Below are 18,429 nucleotides of genomic sequence, written 5' to 3' on the forward strand. Positions count from 1 at the left end.
CTCTCGGCCTGGTTTGCAAGGCGAGATTCTTCCAAAGTTAACATGGACCTAGCTTTGTAGAATGATGGCATAGGTTTCGATTGTTGGAGAATTGCCGCGACTCCGTCGAAGGATTTTGGAAGTCCGCGAATGAGGGTGAGGACAAGGCGGTGATCATTAACCGGAGCACCAACATTAGCAAGTTGATCGGCTATCATTTTCACATGTTGACAATAAGAAGAGACATTGGGAAAATTTTTCATTTCAACATTGGAAAATTGACTTTCCAATTGAACGGCACGAGAGTTTTTGTTGTCTTGAAAGATGTCTTTCAAGCGTTCCCAAGCTTGTTGGGCAGAGGAATCAGGTTCAAGAATAGTGGTGAGAAGATCATGAGATATTGTGCCATAAATCCAACCGAGAACAATTGCGTCGAGACGAGACCAAAGCAGGGGGTCATCGGGCTCTTCTTTTTCAGCAGGGGGGATGATGTGGTGGAGGAGGTCATATGCACGAGTGTGGACTTTGAAGAGTTCTGCCCACGAGGAGTAAAGGCCCTTGTTCATCTCCAAGGTTATAGGGGTAATACTCTTAATGTTGTTCACGGCAATTGCGGGGTGGAATGAAGGAGATTTTTGGATTGGTTGGTCTTCGGCCATGGCTGCCGTTGAATAGAGAAGAAGAAGACAGAGGAGATGAGAAGTCAGAGAGAAAGGGGGACCTAACCTAGGCTGATACCATGTAGGAATGTAATCCCTGGCTATTCTCATTGCTTAGCATAGGTTATATACAATTACAAATATCCTAGGAAATACACAAAAGCCTAGGGAATGAATACATACTAAATACATCAACCTAATATAGACATACATTGTACATAGTCTAATAATGAAAGTATACATTATAACGAATCCAATAATATATTATACAATAACATTTGTTTTTTATATATTAGTAAATTAATCAAGTCAAAACCATTATGTAAAACTGTAATACTTATTAAAACACGAAAGGAAATTTTTTTTTCCCCTACGAGATAAGGGATTAATAATAAATAATTTAATTTATAAATCATGCATTGCACGGGCACTATACTAATTATTTTTTATTTTTTATTTTTAAGTCATGCTAAATTATTGTGCATGTATACATGAAAAGCTTAATTGTTTCTAATCGGATTAGCTTTTTAGTTTTGACTTTTGAGTCTTTTGACCCATCTTATTAACTAGTAACTTCATATAATCATATCCATTAATAAATTAATGGACTTTGGCTTTTGGGTATAGAAAAAAACACAGAAGCTACCACATGGTTATCTTGGGCACCATACAAACACCAAACACACAAACTTCTATCTTCCTCCATCTTCACTCTCCCTTTCTCTCTCCTCGCCCGCTCACTTTAAGCTGAAGAACCACCATTTTAATGTAATTTTGACAATTATTGCCTTCTCCTGTTTCTGGGTTTTCTGGAGTTTCGACTGAATGACCTCCCCATGCCTTTATTAGGTTCACTCTCTCTTTCTCAATTTATTCATCTATTTTTGTAATTTCTTGTTTTATTTGATGGTCCTGTTGATAATTTTATAATACAATTTCAGAATTTTATGACCCATTAAATTTAAATTAGTATGCTTTTGAGTAATTGAATATAGCATATCTTAGAAGTACTAATAGTGAAATGGGCAACTGGGTTTTTCAGGGAATGTTTTATGAATTAGTATATTTATTAATGGTCGAATTATTGGACTTCCCGTTATTTTATATTCCGTATTTTATACAGTATAAATATTTGTTGAAGATTTGAATTTCCAATTTTTAGAAAATAAGTTGATGCTCTAGAATTATTTACCTATGAATGAATTGCCAGCATATACATTAGGGCTTATTGGAAGTTGCAAAAGGTTGCTTTTCCACATTTGTAGTTCTAATGTTTATGATTTTTTTGAAGTAAAATTTACTTGGGGTTCTGAATTCATGAAATTGTAACTACTTCAATTTCTTGCTTAATTACACCTTTTCTTTTCTTTTCATTTTTCATTTAATTATACCTTGTTTGTTTTTGGCTTCTCATGGTCTTTAAAAATAGGAATTACTTGAAATTCGAAATCAAGGATTTAAAAGATCTAACCAATTCAGGATAATAGTTGTCACTTGAATCCATCACGGTAAAATTCTTAGAGAAAATTGTGTCTAGATTAGGATTAAAGTAAATACCAAGTAGAAAACTGTGTGTTGTGTAAATAATTCAGTGAGAGGCTGAGAGCCGAGCTTGGCTGTCTTTTATTGGAGGAATAAAACTAAACAGAATGTTTTTTCAAAAAAAAAAAAAAAAAAAACTAAACAGAATGTTATAAGTCATTAATATGCACGAAATATCATTTATTGATAATACTTCTACTCCCTTTGTCCCATTATAATAATCAAATGTACTTGTTTAGATGTCTAGAATATATTTTATTCTTAGATTGCCAGAAATACCCGCGCTTGAATGGAGTTGTGGAGATGGGATGAATAGATGACAACCGTTGAGTGAAGCATGGCTTATTTATGAAATTACAACTATGGATGATTTTGAGACAATGTGACACTTTTTTGCAGAATGAAGAACTATTTTGTTTATAGAGTTGAAGTTGAAATTTGTTAGCTATAGATAAGTTTTCATAGGCCTTCTGTTTGAACTACCTTTGCGCTATTCCCTATTATATTCACCTTCCAAATTTAACCATATTTTCACCAGTAAGCTTAGAGTTGCTTCTCACTTGAGTTCTGATGTGATGGTTTCCGTATTGTTGATACTTTGTCTTAGTTTGGTCTTTTAATCAATTCAGCACTGATCAAGTCTTTATCATGATATATTATGGCAGATATAGCTATTGCACAGTCTTCCTTCCAAAACTATTTGGGTTGTTCAGGAGTGGGATCACTTATCATCGGTAAAATACCCAGCTATTGTCTGTTACAACATGAGGACAGATGGGCATTTCGAAAGTCCTTACAGAGTACAGAAAGCTTGAAATTTAATTTAAGTCAATTTAATAAGAAGTCATGTCGTAAGTTCTTGGTTAAAGCGGTTGCTACTCTTGAGCCAAAGTGTTCAATTCAAAGTAAAGATGAAGAGAAACATAGCCAAATTTTTCCATCTACCAGTAAACCAAATGAAGAAGAAGAACTTGATGAGAGAGAAAAGTTAAGACGCATACGGATTTCTAATGCAAATAAAGGAAACACACCATGGAACAAAGGCAGAAAACACAGTCCTGGTAAATTACTCGTACACTATCAGCCCTCCTGCTTTTGTAATTTGGAGATCAAATGCTGATTACTTTGATGATGTACAGAAACTCTTCAACGTATTAAGGAGAGGACCAGACTTGCTATGCAGAACCCTAAGGTGAAGTCATGTAAGAATTATATTGATTATACATTTAGTTAGGGGGGAGCTAGGAATAGAATGGAGCCTCATTTGAGTTCAATCCTGATTGATAAGAATCCTATATTAGAGAATCTGTCTCAGACAATGTAATTTGTTGTGCTCATTGTTGTACTTTGCAACTCCATCTTTTTGTTTAGTAGAAGTTTGTCTTGGTATTGATTAATTATCTATGGTGTAAAATGGCATCATAGTCCTTGTATAATTCGTCCGTTTACAAATATATAAATTAAGTGGCTGCCAATTCCCTGTTGTTTCTTCCCTCGCTTGGCTTGGCTGCTGTAGTAGTCTCCATTTTCTCCACTTTATAAAATATATTTAGGTTTGTGATATCCTGCCACACAAGAATAGTTAACTAAACTTAATTATTTCCATCTCCATATGTTTTTGGTATCTTTTGATGTTTAGCAACCTTTTTTTAATGCCGTCATCCTTCTCCTTAACCCCCTCCATTGTTGATGATGAATTCCATTAAGAGCGTCTCCACCTATAATAGTTCATCATTCTCCTTATCTCCTTAGTTTAACTCACATGCAGGAAATCAACTTAGTTGAATACTATGAGATTCATTCTGATGAGATTTTTTGTTCAGGTGAAAATGAAGTTGGCAAATATTGGTCATGCTCAAAGGTGGGTCCGGAACTAGTATTGTTCTTCTTTTTGTCATTTTTTTCCCAGTTTCCTCTGTAATGTGTATGCACTTATTGCAGTCCAGAGACAAGGGAAAAAATTGGGGTTGGAGTGCGAATGGGCTGGCAAAAGCGCCGTGCTAAGTTACTGCTTCAAGAAACTTGCCTTTTTGATTGGCAGAACTTGATTGCTGAAGCTGCTCGACATGGTTTGCTGGAGCAGGAGGAGTTGCAGTGGGATTCCTACAAAGTCATGAATGAGCAATTGCAGCAGGAATGGTTGGATAGCATTCAGCAAAGGAAGAAAGCGCCTAGACCCAAGGGTAGCAGGAGAGCACCCAAATCTCTCGATCAACGGAGAAAAATTGCTGAGGCCATTGCTGCTTTGTGGGCTGATCCTGTAAGATTTAATCCTAATACATAAAGCTATAAAAGTACTTTTTTACTCGATTTTTTCAAACAAAAATATGTGGCTCTTTTATTGTCAGGTTTACAAGTAAGGAATGTAGTTCTTGTTTAAATTATGTAGTTTTAGTATAAGTGTTGCTTCCTTGTCCTGAAGTTCTGAGTTATGGGCCTTGTGGCCTGTTGGGTCTTAGATGAAGCGAAAGAGTGTTGAGTAATCTACCTTTCTAGAAGATTGAAGCAATAAGTTGCTGGTAAAATAAGTTATAGTCAAGGTTGTTGGCCCTGTTTAGTGGCAAAGATTGAATCAGCATTTGTTTATGAGGCTCTCTAAAGTCCTTTGACTATTAAAATTGGTCATTGGAACTGTATGATGCATGGATTTATATGTTTCTTGCTTTTGTATTCATAATCTGAGCATATTTTTGCGATCCTTTATTTGCTTTGTTTTGGATTATTGTTCATATTTTAAAGTAGGATGTAAGGCAGAATCAGTGGATGGGTTGACGACTGCATCATAGATTCATTGGTGGGGGGGATTGCAATGCGGATGATGAAAATGGGAGTGGGGAACACCGGAACAGGGGGTTTGTATATGGGAGAGTTTTATGATTTCGTTTTTTTCCCTGTCCTTTTAAGGGTGTGTTTGGTTTGATGTAAAATGTTTTCATGGACAATGATTTTCCCTTCCCCCCCCCCCCCCATTTTACTTTGTTTGGTTCGGGCAGGATTGGAAAACAATTTCCCCAAATGTGAACATTTCACTCTCAATGATGGAAAACATTTTCCCTGACAAAACAAAGGAAGTTACATTTTTGATAATTGATCTATTCCACGGCTCCACGCTATATATGCATTCTCCTAGAAAAATATATTTTTAATTTTGAACCTTTATCTTGGGTGCTTTAATCATATCATTCCATCACTCTCGGTGCTACTTATGAGACTCTAGCTGGCCCTTGGGTAGTGTACAGTTAATCAGATGTATGCAGCTTTACTCATGCAGTTAGGAAGGGATCTTTACTCGTGCAGTTGGGAAGGGATCTATTAGCTTGTTTGTGTCGTTGAATATATGGAGTTGTTGCCAAATTGGTAGATATTTTCTGAAAAACCCTCCAATGGTTACCAGACTTAAGCTGTTTTTTTGTTTTCATTTTTCCAATTCCTATAACTTCAATCACTGAGTAGGTGCATTGAGCTTAGCAAAAGCCAAAAGTTTTCCAAATAACAAGACTGGTGTGACTGTGTGATCTACATGTAACCTAAGAGCTTACTAATGGCCAGGCTCAAGCACTTCAAATTTTTATTAACGTTCTATATCTGATTGTGGCCTTGTACCCTGACCATTAATTTCCAATGAGACCAAGTTGTGTGGTAGTGATGAGCACTTGTTGAGTTATTTCCTTTCTGTTTTGCCTGCATTCTTTAATCCTTGGCTAATATTTTTTTTAAACCTTCTTTAAAGGAATATCGTTCAAGGGTGACTTCAGGCTTGGCTAAATATCATAATATACCAGAGGGGGCTGAGAGAAAGGTAAGGAGAAAATCAAGTGATGAATCACAATCCCCGAGTACTCCTAAGAAAAAGCTCAGCGGTGCAGAAAGCTCTGCCACAGCAGAATCTAAGGTAAAGATTCAAAAGCCCAAGTTGAAGAAGAGGGCTGCTCCGAAGTTTAAAGACCCTTTAGCGAATTCCAAGCTGGAAATGTTGAAGAACATCAGGGCACAGAGGATGGCATCTGAGGCAAAGAAAAACGAAGCCTTAGAACAAGCAAAGTGAGCCTTGCACTTTTTAAGTTTCCATGTCCCTTGTTTGTAAATGTGTTTTATTTCCCCTGTGTTCTTGTATTTAATGAGTTATACTGTTAAAACAGGCTCTTAATAGCAGAAGCAGAGAAAGCTGCAAAGTCCCTTGAGATTGCTGCAACGAAAAGCCCTGTTGCTCGAGCTTCCCTTATTGAGGCAAGAAAGCTTATTGCTGAAGCTACCCAATCTATTGAATCAATAAAGAAACAAGAGCCTAATTCTGAAGATGATCTTAGTTTGGGGACACAGAATAGTGTTGAGAAGGATGAAAACCCTTTCACAGAAGACAATGATCAAGGACACCACGGAGGAGTGAATGGCACCGACACTGGGTTTACGCAAAATATTGATGGTCAAAATCCAGATATTGGTGTCTATAGGATGCCTATGCTGGAAGAAATGGACACGAATCACCAATTTCCTAGACAACTCGGTGGGTATGGATTTTCTGAACTCGATATAGGGAGTTTTATAGGGAAATCAGAATTAAGGGAGCTCATTGATCAACAGCATGAGCATGAACTAAATGGTGCTACCAAATTGAATGGGAGCTCTTCGCACCACCATGGAGCAAAGCTGCAAAATAATGAAGATGAGGTACCTCCAGTTCCAGAAAAACCAGTGACTAAAAAGTGGGTTTGTGGAAGACTGGTTGATTTTGTGGAAGGTGAGTGAACTGCAGTACATTCTTTATAGTATCCTGAAGACAAGTCATTCTTAAAAGCTTCAGTTCGAGAGCTAGCAGATGATGCAGAACTGAAAACCTCTCTTCTGGTCTGTTCGTTTAAGAAGCTGCCTTGAATGCTTCCTGATTCCACTTAGCAGCAGATTTTGTTTGTATTTCACAAGTATACTTCTAGAAAATTTCCGTCGATTATTAATACTTCAGTAGTTTTGAGTACTCTGTTAGCTGCAGGATTGTGTTTGTATATGTTGTATTGGACGAAATAGTTAGGTTCAAGATAAATAATCTTTGGTAGGCATCATATTATTGCTCAGTTGCTCTAATGGTTTTTCAAGTATTCCTAATAAAAAAAATGGATGCCTAATTGGCTATAGTAGTGAAGAAGATTTCCAGGTTATTTTATGTCTCGGGTTGCCCCCTGGCCTATATACTATGTACACGACAAATCATTCAGCTTTGGCCATTAATTCGATTATAATAAGATGATGTGAAGAAGTCAAGAACTATATGATAAAGAAACCTTCTTTGTCCCAAGAATATTGTCACATTTGACTTCTAATTTTTTAATAAACTTTGTATGTAGTTTATAACTGATACAAAGTATAAGTATGTAAAGATACTTGATGTAAGTTTATACTCCGTATGATACATTGTTAGGATCAATTTCTATTAGGAGCAATTTAGGGGTGAAGATTCTCCTACCTTTTTCATATTCTTAAAGAGTCTTGTCTGTGAATTCGGTGTGCGGGAGATGTTGGTGTAATAGAACACATTTTTCTATACAAAAATGATATTATTACACCAAGTACTCCGTAGTATTTGCACTAGCGGACTAATGTGTTAAATCTAGTGCTGGTAAAAACTGATACACTACGACAACACAACACAACACGAACCGAACACGAAGCGGGTTAGTATTAAGGGTTTTCAACACGATTAATAATTGGGTCAACACGACACGACACGTTTATTAAACGAGTCGGATTAGCGTTGATCTTTCCCAACCCATTTAATTTCCGACACAAAAAAGAACACGATACGACACAACACGATCCAAAAGTTGGTTTACTGGTCTATGCCGATTTGCCTCAGCAGTATCGGACCGTTTTTAATTTTGGACGGACTATGGTCTATGCCGGATGCCTAATATTTTTATTTGGAGCCAGTAAAAATATATGTAGACACCTCGAGCACTCTGCAATTGACAATTACATGCGCAATATAATGATCTCACGACACAAAATAATACGGAGTATTGTTTTCTTTGTCAAAGTCTACAAGCTAAAGCTAAGGTCTTGAAATCGTGAAATAATAATGTGCTCCTTTCTTCTTTATTTAGGTTTTGACATGCATGCTTCGTTAGCCAAGTGTTACTACACTTAGTTTTTTTGTAACCATGTTACTGCATGCTCTACTTATAAACCATTTTTCTTGGCGACACCATATCTCCATTATGTAGGCTTCCAGAGTCCTATAGTTCAAAGATAAGTTCATGACTTCATGATCATTGATGTAATCGATTTGACACAAATAACATTCCGAGATAACGTACTTAATTGTGTGTTATTCTGTATGTACTGCTTTCTCCGTTAACTTTAGCTGTAAAAATTTGTTTAAAAAGGTCTTATGGAGTAAGGAGTACAATTTTTAATCAAATTGTTGCAATTAAAAATGAGCAAATGAAGGATACACTTCAAACTATGCACATATAGTATATATGTATATTTAATTGGTGGTGTTAGAAACAAATTAAACCGCTCAACTTTTGTATAAAGAAATTAAAAAGGTAATGTCGTCTATGATAAGGATTTCATAGATCATTTATTTACCGTAAGACTAGTTTTGCATGTTTATTGCTTTCAAGAGAAGGAATAATACTTTTGTAACTTATGTTACTCGGATTCAAATACTGGCTAAATCGTGTCTCCATGATGGATACAATTAGATTTTCGAATGAGCTATTTTATGGGAAAAAAAAAATAAAAAAAAAAATCATGATCAATCGTCCCATTCATTTTGTTAGAGTTATGGATTCAACAAGATCATTTTAAGTAATAATATGAAGAGTTCAAATAAAATATAAGAACTGCTACTATTTGAGACGTACTCCTTCATTTACATACTACTTCCGTTACAGATTATGTGCAACGATTTGACATAAAACAAAGAGGGAAAATGTCTAATCGTTGCACATAACCTGTAACGGAGGTAGTATCATGTGAAGTCATACTTCGTACTCCATATTTCATACTACCTCTCTTAAATATTATTTGCAACAATTAGACATTTTTCCTCTCTACTTTTATGTCAAATCTATCGTTGCAAATAATATGTAAGGGAGGTAGTATACTATATCCATTTTAATTTATTTGCAACATTTACCATAAATGGATATTATAGATTATTTACAACAAAAGTTTTCTTTTTATTTTTCAAGGTCATTTCTCTTTTTATCTCCCTTCTCATCACATATAACTTTATTTTCTCTCTTTATTACCTTCTCATAAATAATTTTACCGTTTTTTTTAGAACATAAATAATTTTTACCTAGATGCTAGTAAATTGTAGTCTATTTTGTGAGTTTTGTGACATTCTTGTAGTTTAATTTTTACATTGAAACAAATTATTGTAGTCTATTTTGTGAGTTTTGTGACATTCTCTACTTTTATGTAATTAACGACAATGATAATGAACAAATTTGTATGATTGAGGAGTGGTCATATCAATGACTCCCTATGATTTTACACAACAAAAAACTCAAAAAGTATAATTACAGTCTTATCCTTAGAATACACACAAACACACACTGTTGACTATGAATTATTATATTCATCAATTTTGCATGATCCATATATAATGATATAAACATCACACTACTCTTATAAAAACTATACACTCCTCAAATATTCATATTCTCCCATAGTTAAAACCAAAAGAGTAAAATGAGAAAAAACTTCATGAAATTCCGAGTATCTCGAGTAATCCCCACCTTCCAATCCTGCCGTTCTAAACACCCTTCCACCTTCCCATCAAATCCTGTGCCTTCATTCCTCCACCACTCTTCTTCCACCTCCACCGCCGCAACCGCAACCACCCTTAACAAACAAATTAACCTTACTTCAACTCCGTCTTCATCACGCTCCTCCATTAAACGCCACGTGTCATCCGCCATTTCATCGGCTCGTCGCGGTTGTTTAAGATCACACCCTTCCCCTGAACCCTCCAACACCGAATCATCCCCAAAACTTAAACTCCCTTCCCATCATTGGCACGTCATCACTAAACTCCCCCAAGAATATCATAATTACGATTCTACCCCTCCTCGTCGTAAAATCTACAACTCCGCTGCCTCCGACACTGATCACGAAAACGACGTCGTATTCCTCCCTCCAAAAACCAAAACCCGACCCGGAAGAAAAACCCGACGACGAAGACGAAACTTCCAGAACGTTCGAATCAGTACTTCCTCCGACAGCGGAATCTTCAGCGACGATAATCAAGATGAGAGAGAAACAGAAACCCTCGTCTCCACCGACTCCACCAGCCCTAAAGTCAACAAAAAGTCAAAGGAGAGAGAAAACAAAAACAAAACGAAAAATCCGAGATCGTCGTTTGAGTTACCGGCGCCGGCGAGATTATCGGCGTTTATGAGAAAAATGACGCCGTGTAAGGCGGTGGTTGACGGTAAAGTAAGAGAGAGTTTCGCAATCGTAAAGAGATCCGAAGATCCATTGGATGATTTCAAGAGATCAATGATAGAAATGGTGGTGGAAAAACAGATGTTCGAGGAAAAAGAATTGGAGGAACTTTTACGTTGTTTTCTGTCACTTAATTCGGAACGTCATCATGAAGCTATTGTACGAGCTTTTACTGAGATTTGGGATGGCCTATTTTGTCAGTCATCAGAGTAATTTACTAACCAGTTCATCAGTTCGCTTTATTAATTAAGTTAATTAATTGCTAGTTTTAGTATGAATTGTATTTCATGTGCTAATATATAAGCTAATTTGACTGTCATTAATTAATTAAGAGGTTTAGATCTTGAGATTAATTAAATGTTTAGAATATTCTTAATTGTATGATCCCGATTTATTGAGTTTCATAATGGTGGTTGCTTAGTTCTAGAGGTTGACTATGTATGGCGGTGCTCTATGATATTATGGCGGAATCGAGGGTAGAAATGTCGTTTTGTTATTTTTAGTAATCTTCTTGTTTCTAATTAGTACTCCGTGTGTAATGTTTGAGTCGTTTCATGTAAAACTTTAACGGTAAATCACTTGTAAAGTTTTCGTATTTTTCAATAACAAATTTTTCTTAGATTCGTTCATAACTTAATTTTTAAACTTTTATCGACTTATTAAAAATTTATATGAAGTCGATAATAACATCATTAAATACTTTTTAGTATGCATAGAATAATTTACTTGTTTAAAATCAGTACGCAAATTAAAACCCTAAATTGTTTTCCATATAAAAGAAAGTCCCAAAAATAGTGGACTAAAAACAAGCGAAATGAAGTAGTAGTTGTGTATATGTAGTACAAGAGGGGTAAGACAAGGCAGAAGAGAAATGATATGTACAAGTAAACATAGAATTCTGATAGTGAACAACTTCCGCAATTGACGCAGTTTGCAAAGAAACATGATGAAATTATAGAAAAAGAAAAGGGTCCACCTTGTCCAAACACTTTTGATGGATTGATCAAGGAAGCAGCAAGAAATCCAATAATCGTTTGTGTAGTAGTCACGCAAATAGCAATATATGGTTGGCACAGGATGATTTTTCATGTATAAATGTACAAGTAGAATGAAGAAACAACATGCAGTATCATTGTGTTTAATTGGGTTGTTAAATCCCATGCTTTTTTATTTGTAATTGATTTAGGCGTGCGTAGAATATTCAAATTAATTTGCAGCTTAATCATTCAAATGAATTGAGTGAGTTATCATTTCTTCAAGCTAAGCTTAGATCTTAAGAGTACAATCCTATTCTTTTGAGCTTCTGGAAAGAGTAGATCAGTGCAGAGCTTGTAACACACTACAAAGCAGAGAAGGGCTCGGTAGAGCAGAGCAGAACTACTCAAAAGGACAAAGCCTACTTATGTAGCCAATTCATTAGTAGCTTAGGGCTTGTTTGACATCATTTTTTGTTTTCAGTTTCTTTTTTTTAAAACCAAAAACCATAAAAAGGAAATAAGAAAAAGGTATTTCCACTTTTTTGTTATCAGTTTTTAAAATTATCATGATTTTAATAAGTTTTTTATTCATTATGGGGCATATATCATATACTTTTAAAAAACAAAAAACCAAAAAAAGAAAACCGCAGCTATGTCAAGTGAACCCTTAACCTTTCGAGTTGAAGGTTGTTTCATGCAACAATGTAAGCGTATGTATTTACTAGAAGCTCGAACATGATCGTGATATGTAAATTATAGTAGTTGTGAGAAAAAATGAGAATGTTAAGTGTAACACGGAGTAATTATTAACATTGTTAATGTTTTACTATTGCATAACAAGGCCTTTAATTTTAAACTTTTGTTATGTGATTGGGTCTAAGTGTCTAACTAATTTTGTTGTGCAATTATTAGTTAACCAATTCACTATTGTAATATTGTGTTTGAATAGCAATTTCAAAAAGAAGGGTAGGGCCATGAAAGGCAGGCAGAGGCTGATAATCTCCCTCCTATCCATTAATTCCACATTAATTAACAAAAAAAATAACAAATATATCCTACATATTACTCCGTACTACCGTTTCTTATTATTTGCAACGATTAGACATTTTTTTATTTCTACTTTATGTTAAATCGTTGTAAATAATATGAAACGGAGGTAGTAAGATTTTTTTCATAGGAAATTACAGCATTACAAGAATAAAATTATCAATTACCATATGCTTTTAAACAACAAGATATTTAAACAATCCAACATGTATATATATGTTCCCAACTTCCCATCAAAGATTCAAAGGAATGTAATGTGATCAATATTGCTCATAGAATCAATTCATAATAACAAATGAGATTACGTGCACCATTTCTTAAGTGCTACCGCCAGAAACCTAATGTAGCATGTGGATAACTGGATATGCCCAAAAAATTAAAAAGATGCTCCTACATTATCAATTAAAATCTCTTTTGGTTTATATGTGTGTCTTTATTATGAGTAAATTAAAGTAAAAATTATATGCACCATTGAATTATAGGATATATATAGTAATGGTGAAAGTTATAGGAGCATGGCCTTGAGCCCTTGAACATGATAGTAGTATTCTAAGAAATATAGTGTTGTAATTTGTACCATTCATTGTAACTTTCCAACTATTGTATGATATGACCTTCCAAAGTTCCTTGCATGCATGCACAACTAGGGGTGGGACTTCGGTCTGGCGGTTCGGTTTGACCTCGGTCTGAGTCGGTTTCGTTTCGGATTGAAACGGTTTAGTTTAGCTATCGGATCGGTTTGGTTCGGTTTGGGTTAGTCACGGCTCGGTTTGGTTTCGGTTTATTTCTTTGCGGTTTAAATTCGGTTTGGGTCATAAGCGGATCGGTTTATAAACGATTCGGATCATGTCGGTTCGGTTTGATACGGGTCGGTTTAGGCGGCGGGTTTACCCGGGTCAATGTCAGTTCGGTTTACAAACGGTTTGGATCAAATCGGTTTGGTTTGAAATGGGTCGGTTTATGGGCGGGTTTACCCAGGTCAATATCGGTTCGGTTTATAAACGGTGCGAATCATGTCGGTTCAGTTTGAAATGGGCCGGTTTAGTGGAGGGTTTACACAATCCAATTGGTTCGGTTTATGAACGGTTTGGATCATGCCGGTTCGGTTTATAAGCGGTCTGGGTCATGAATTCATGATTGTTTTAAAGATCGCGTCATGACCATGATTTAATGAGTTGATACTTAGAATACGATAAATTGATAATTAAGAATGTACAAGTATTCAATTAGATCGATCAACAAGTGTTTTAAACTTTTAAGTTTTAATAATCATATATGTTTATCGATTATACGGTTTATACCGTTATACGTACATACCATGATACCAACGATTCAACGAGACAATGATAGTATGATACCAATCGTACATTCGTACCATATGATATACTCATATACATAATACATATACTGATATACATTAACAATGTCGTATTGAATCAATTTCAATTTCCAAACTTTGCACTTATAATTTATAAGTTAAACGAGATTAAATGGATTAGTTATTTACTTATTTAGTTTGTTACTTTATTTAGATTACTAACTCAAACAACTTGATAAGTTAAATGGACGAAATCACAAAATCACTAAAGTGGTGATGAAATCATTATGCAATACTAATGTACAAATAGTCAAATACATAACAATTAAATTGAATGCCCATGAAAAACAATGGTTAGATTTCATTACTTTATTAATTATTAGTTTATTACTTATTAGTTACTAGTCTTATTAATTAGTTTATTACATTTAAAGTCACAGACTCACATATATAATGATTTATGTTTACCGGTTAAACTTAAAGAGGATGTTCAGTTTAATTATGAGTTTGATCAAGTAGGTCGAACCACAATGACATACATTAGATAATTTAGATTCTATTCGCAGTCAACTTGATAGCGTGCGGTATATCAAATCTACTAACAGTATTGCCAAATTAAATGTATATAATAGCAAACTAACTAGTATGGTCGGATCAATATCAAATTAAATATATTTTTCATGGCAACAGACATGCTACGTACATTGAGAATAGTTTCGGCTATTGTTTAGTTAACGGTTAAACATGAAAGATAACAGCATCTGTACAAAAAATCATTCGTTCATTGTCGAAATCTTTTGTAATGCTCTAAACTAAACTCATTCAGACATCGGACCCAAAAAAACTTACTACATTAGGATGATTTGATGCATGATGTAAAATCTAACCACCCAAAAACTTAAAACCCTAAACCCTAAACCGATCATATATATTAATATATAGTTGATTAATTATATACATATAGAGATGATAGATATTGATGTACATTAACTATGTCGTAAACTCGTAATGAATCAATTTCAATTTTGAAACATTTGCGTTTCTTACAATTTATAAGTAATAAATTACTTACAGTAATAATAGATTAATAGTAGTAGTATTGTAATAATAATAATATTAACAAAAAATTATACTAACAATAATAATAATAATAACAATAATAATAAAAATAACAATATTAATAAAAATAACATTATTAATAACAATAATAATAAAAATAATAATAATAATAATAATAAAACCTCAAAAGTCAAAAATTCAAAATAATAATAATAAAAATAAATAATTAACAATAATATTTAATATGTTTAAAAAAATGAACGGTAGTATCAAAAAAAAAAATTAAATAAAATAATAATAAACGGTCAAAAAGACCTCGATAAGAACAAAACAAAACAAGACCGTTGGATGTATGAAGATTCTAGATCCTTAATTAATACCAAAAAAAAAAAAAATTGAAATGAACGGTGGGATATTGAGATTTGAAATGGACGGTTAGATTAGGGGAAGAAGTTTTAACCTAACCTAAACCTAACAACAGCAGTAGCACGCTGCACGCCTCATTTGATCATTTTATCATAATCTAAACGGCTCTCTCTCTCTCCTAACTTGCTCCTATCCATCTCTCTCTCTCTCTCCTAACGCCTCTGAATCTCCTAACTTTCTCACACCTCTGAATCTCCCTCTTCATCATCTCTCTGCATCTGAATCTCCTTATTGGCGAACGGTAAGGTATTTTTTCTGTTTTCTTTTGCAATTTATGTAATTGATTAATTTGTTTTTTTATTTGAAGTTTTAATTTTTTTTTTTTTTTTTTTTTTTTTGTGTAGATCTGTCTTATTCTCTCACGGTATAAGGTAGTTTTTCTTTTTTCTTTTGCAATGTATAATTAATTAATTTGTGCTTTTTTTTGTTTTGAAGATTTAATTTTTTTTTCTTTTTTTTTGTTTTTGTAGACCTGTCATACTATACTCACGGAGTCACGGTATAACCGTATAAGGTATTTTTTCTTTTGCTATGTATAATTAATTAATTTGTGCTTTTTTTTTGAAGTTTTATCTTTTTTTTTTCTTTTTTTTTTTTTGTAGATCTGTCATACTATACTCAGTTACTCACGGTATAACCGTATAAGGTTTTTTTTTTCTTTTGCTATGTATAATTAATTAATTTGTGCTTTTTTTTTTGAAGTTTTAATTTTTTTTTTCTTTTTTTTGTAGATCTGTCATACTATACTCACGGTATAAGTGTATAACCGTATAAGGTATTTTTTCTTTTTTCTTTTGCTATGTATAATTAATTAATTTGTGCTTTTTTTTTTGAAGTTTTAATTTTTTTTTTCTTTTTTTTTGTAGATCTGTCATATTCTACTCACGGTATAAGGTATTTTTTTATTCTTATTCTAAGTTTCGATCTTTTGTTCATTAATTGTTCTGCAATGTATATTTCGTTATTTTGTGCTTTTTTTTTGTGAAATTTTATTTTTCTGTGTATATGATCATGATATTGAGTATATGAATTTGATGGGGGTTTTATGGTTTATACTATATGATACTTGTATAAAAAAAAGCATATATTATAATTCAATGTAACATGTAGTTTTAGTTAGTGTTATGTTGTGTATTTATGTCCCAAATCCCAATTTAATCCAAGAATTGTTTGTGGGAAGTATGATATGAGGATTTTTTTTTTGTTCAAATTTAGTTTTTGTGTGTGTGTGTGTGTTTTTTTTTTTTTTTTGGAAACTAAACTCCAAGTAATGGACTATAAAATAATTGTGCATTTGTGCCTAATGTCATACTTTGTACATTCTGCCCAAGTCCAACATTTATTAAATGGGCCTAGTTTGTCTGAGGCCTCTATTAGTTTGTTACCATTACCTCAGGAAAGTCCAGTGAAATGTATACTTGTCTGATTGGCTTAAAGTTAGTACTTAAAGTTAGTATACTTGTATGTACTTAAAATGTATACTTGTATGATTGGCTTAAAGTTAGTACTTAAAATGTACACATATGTCAGTCACATGAGACAATGCATGCTTAATTGCTCACTATTAGTAGAATCTGTCACTTAATTTGGTACTTATAAATGCTGTTTTTTTTTTGTTTCAGTCATGTCTCGCGAGTATGATGAATTTGACTATGAGAGGCAATCAAATTTTGATACTGTTAGCTCTCAAGCTGCCTCTGTCCCGCTTGATGATGCTAGTAATACCGGCACTATCAATCCTTCTGTTAATAAACGTCAAAGAACCGCAGGTATATGGAAGCATTACACTTTTTTTGTAAAGACGATAGGTAATGAAAAGGTAGATTATGCTCGTTGTAATTTGTGTGGCAAAGAATATAAAGCACCTGGTAAAGCGGGTACTTCAACTTGTAGAGCTCATATTAATGCATGTTTGGAAAAGCATGGTCTCCAGTCTGGTAACGAATCACAATTTGATCAAAAAACTTATTTACAAAAGTTTGCTAAAGCTATAATCTGCCATGCATATCCTTTAAATATTGTAGAGCATGAATACCTTAGGGAACTTCATGCATATTTGAATCCTATGGTGCAGCATGTTTGTAGAAAAACTATGTTAAAGTATGTTATTGATGAGCATGATAAATATAAATCCTTGTTGCATGAGTCTTTGGCTAATGTTTCTGGTAGAGTTAGCTTTACATGTGACTTGTGGACTGCATGTACTAACCGAGGCTATCTCACTTTGACTGCTCATTATGTTGATAACAGTTGGTCTCTTAGGTCTAAAATTTTAAATTTTAGATATTGTGGCCCTCCCCATACTGGTGTTGAGGTTGGAAAGTTTGTGTTTAAACTGATTAAAGAGTGGAACCTTCAAGGTAAGGCTTTTTCAATGACCATTGATAATGCTCGTTCTATGGATGTTATGGTTGAATATTTGAAAAAAGAATTAATGCAATGCTCTCCTCTTCCTTGTAATGGGAAATTCTTTCATGTTCGATGTTCAGCTCATGTTTTAAATCTTATTGTTCAAAGAGGTTTAAAAGAAGTTCATGAAAGTGTTGAAAAATTGCGTGAGGTTGTTAAATATATTGATGCTTCTGATTCTAGATCAACTCAATTTGAGAATGCTTTGTCTGAGTTAGACTCTGCTTTTAATGGCAAGTTATGTCTTGATGTTGTGACTCGTTGGAATGCCACTTATACAATGCTCCGAAAAGCCTTAGAAGCTAAGGATGCCTTGATTCTATATACTAGTAGGTTTTTGGGTATTTCTTATAGACTTGATGCTGATGAATGGGATACCATTCAAAAAATTTGTGATTTCCTTCAGCCATTTAATGATATAACTGTGTTATTTTCTGGTACCGAATATCCCACTTCTAATTTGTATTTTGTTAGTGTTTTAAAAATTGAGTACGCTATTACTCAAGCCTTTAAAGACCCTAAACTTGCACCCATGGCAGCAGTTATGCTTGAGAAGTTT

The 18,429-nt window shown here is 33.9% G+C and overlaps 2 protein-coding genes and 1 long non-coding RNA gene across 5 annotated transcripts; all 3 read left to right on the forward strand.

Moving 5' to 3' along the window:
* The first annotated feature begins 1,238 nt into the window (after positions 1 to 1,238).
* Positions 1,239 to 7,237, forward strand: LOC110722692. The gene is made up of 7 exons (XM_021901978.1): positions 1,239 to 1,487; positions 2,846 to 3,241; positions 3,320 to 3,372; positions 4,004 to 4,041; positions 4,122 to 4,440; positions 5,911 to 6,221; positions 6,320 to 7,237. The coding sequence occupies exons 1-7, from the start codon at positions 1,475 to 1,477 to the stop codon at positions 6,924 to 6,926; spliced, it is 1,737 nt and encodes a 578-aa protein (XP_021757670.1). The 5' UTR covers positions 1,239 to 1,474; the 3' UTR covers positions 6,927 to 7,237.
* Positions 7,238 to 9,278: 2,041 nt separating this feature from the next.
* LOC110722700 (transcription repressor OFP7-like) lies at positions 9,279 to 11,257 on the forward strand. The gene has a single exon (XM_021901989.1). The coding sequence runs from the start codon at positions 9,879 to 9,881 to the stop codon at positions 10,845 to 10,847; it is 969 nt and encodes a 322-aa protein (XP_021757681.1). The 5' UTR covers positions 9,279 to 9,878; the 3' UTR covers positions 10,848 to 11,257.
* A 4,048-nt stretch (positions 11,258 to 15,305) lies between these two features.
* Positions 15,306 to 17,505, forward strand: LOC110722708. Of its 3 annotated transcripts, XR_002511631.1 has the most exons (5): positions 15,306 to 15,707; positions 15,806 to 15,832; positions 15,932 to 15,975; positions 16,064 to 16,107; positions 16,193 to 17,505. It is a non-coding gene; the product is annotated as an uncharacterized LOC110722708 (long non-coding RNA). The 3 variants fall into 3 exon arrangements; XR_002511629.1 differs by having other exon boundaries at positions 15,932 to 17,505; XR_002511630.1 differs by having other exon boundaries at positions 15,306 to 15,702; positions 15,932 to 17,505.
* Positions 17,506 to 18,429: the final 924 nt, after the last annotated feature.

The sequence above is a fragment of the Chenopodium quinoa genome, unplaced genomic scaffold, assembly GCF_001683475.1.
Source record: "Chenopodium quinoa cultivar QQ74 unplaced genomic scaffold, ASM168347v1, whole genome shotgun sequence".
Taxonomy (NCBI): domain Eukaryota; kingdom Viridiplantae; phylum Streptophyta; class Magnoliopsida; order Caryophyllales; family Amaranthaceae; genus Chenopodium; species Chenopodium quinoa.

What these genes read in the sequence shown, in the direction of transcription:
- LOC110722692 (XM_021901978.1), top strand. An exon ending in AATATTGGTCATGCTCAAAG is followed by an intron (nt 4,042 to 4,121) that starts GTGGGTCCGGAA and finishes CACTTATTGCAG; the next exon opens with TCCAGAGACAAGGGAAAAAA. An exon ending in CTGCTTTGTGGGCTGATCCT is followed by an intron (nt 4,441 to 5,910) that starts GTAAGATTTAAT and finishes CCTTCTTTAAAG; the next exon opens with GAATATCGTTCAAGGGTGAC.
- LOC110722700 (XM_021901989.1), top strand. Translation starts at nt 9,879, where the DNA reads ATGAGAAAAAACTTCATGAAATTCCGAGTATCTCGAGTAATCCCCACC.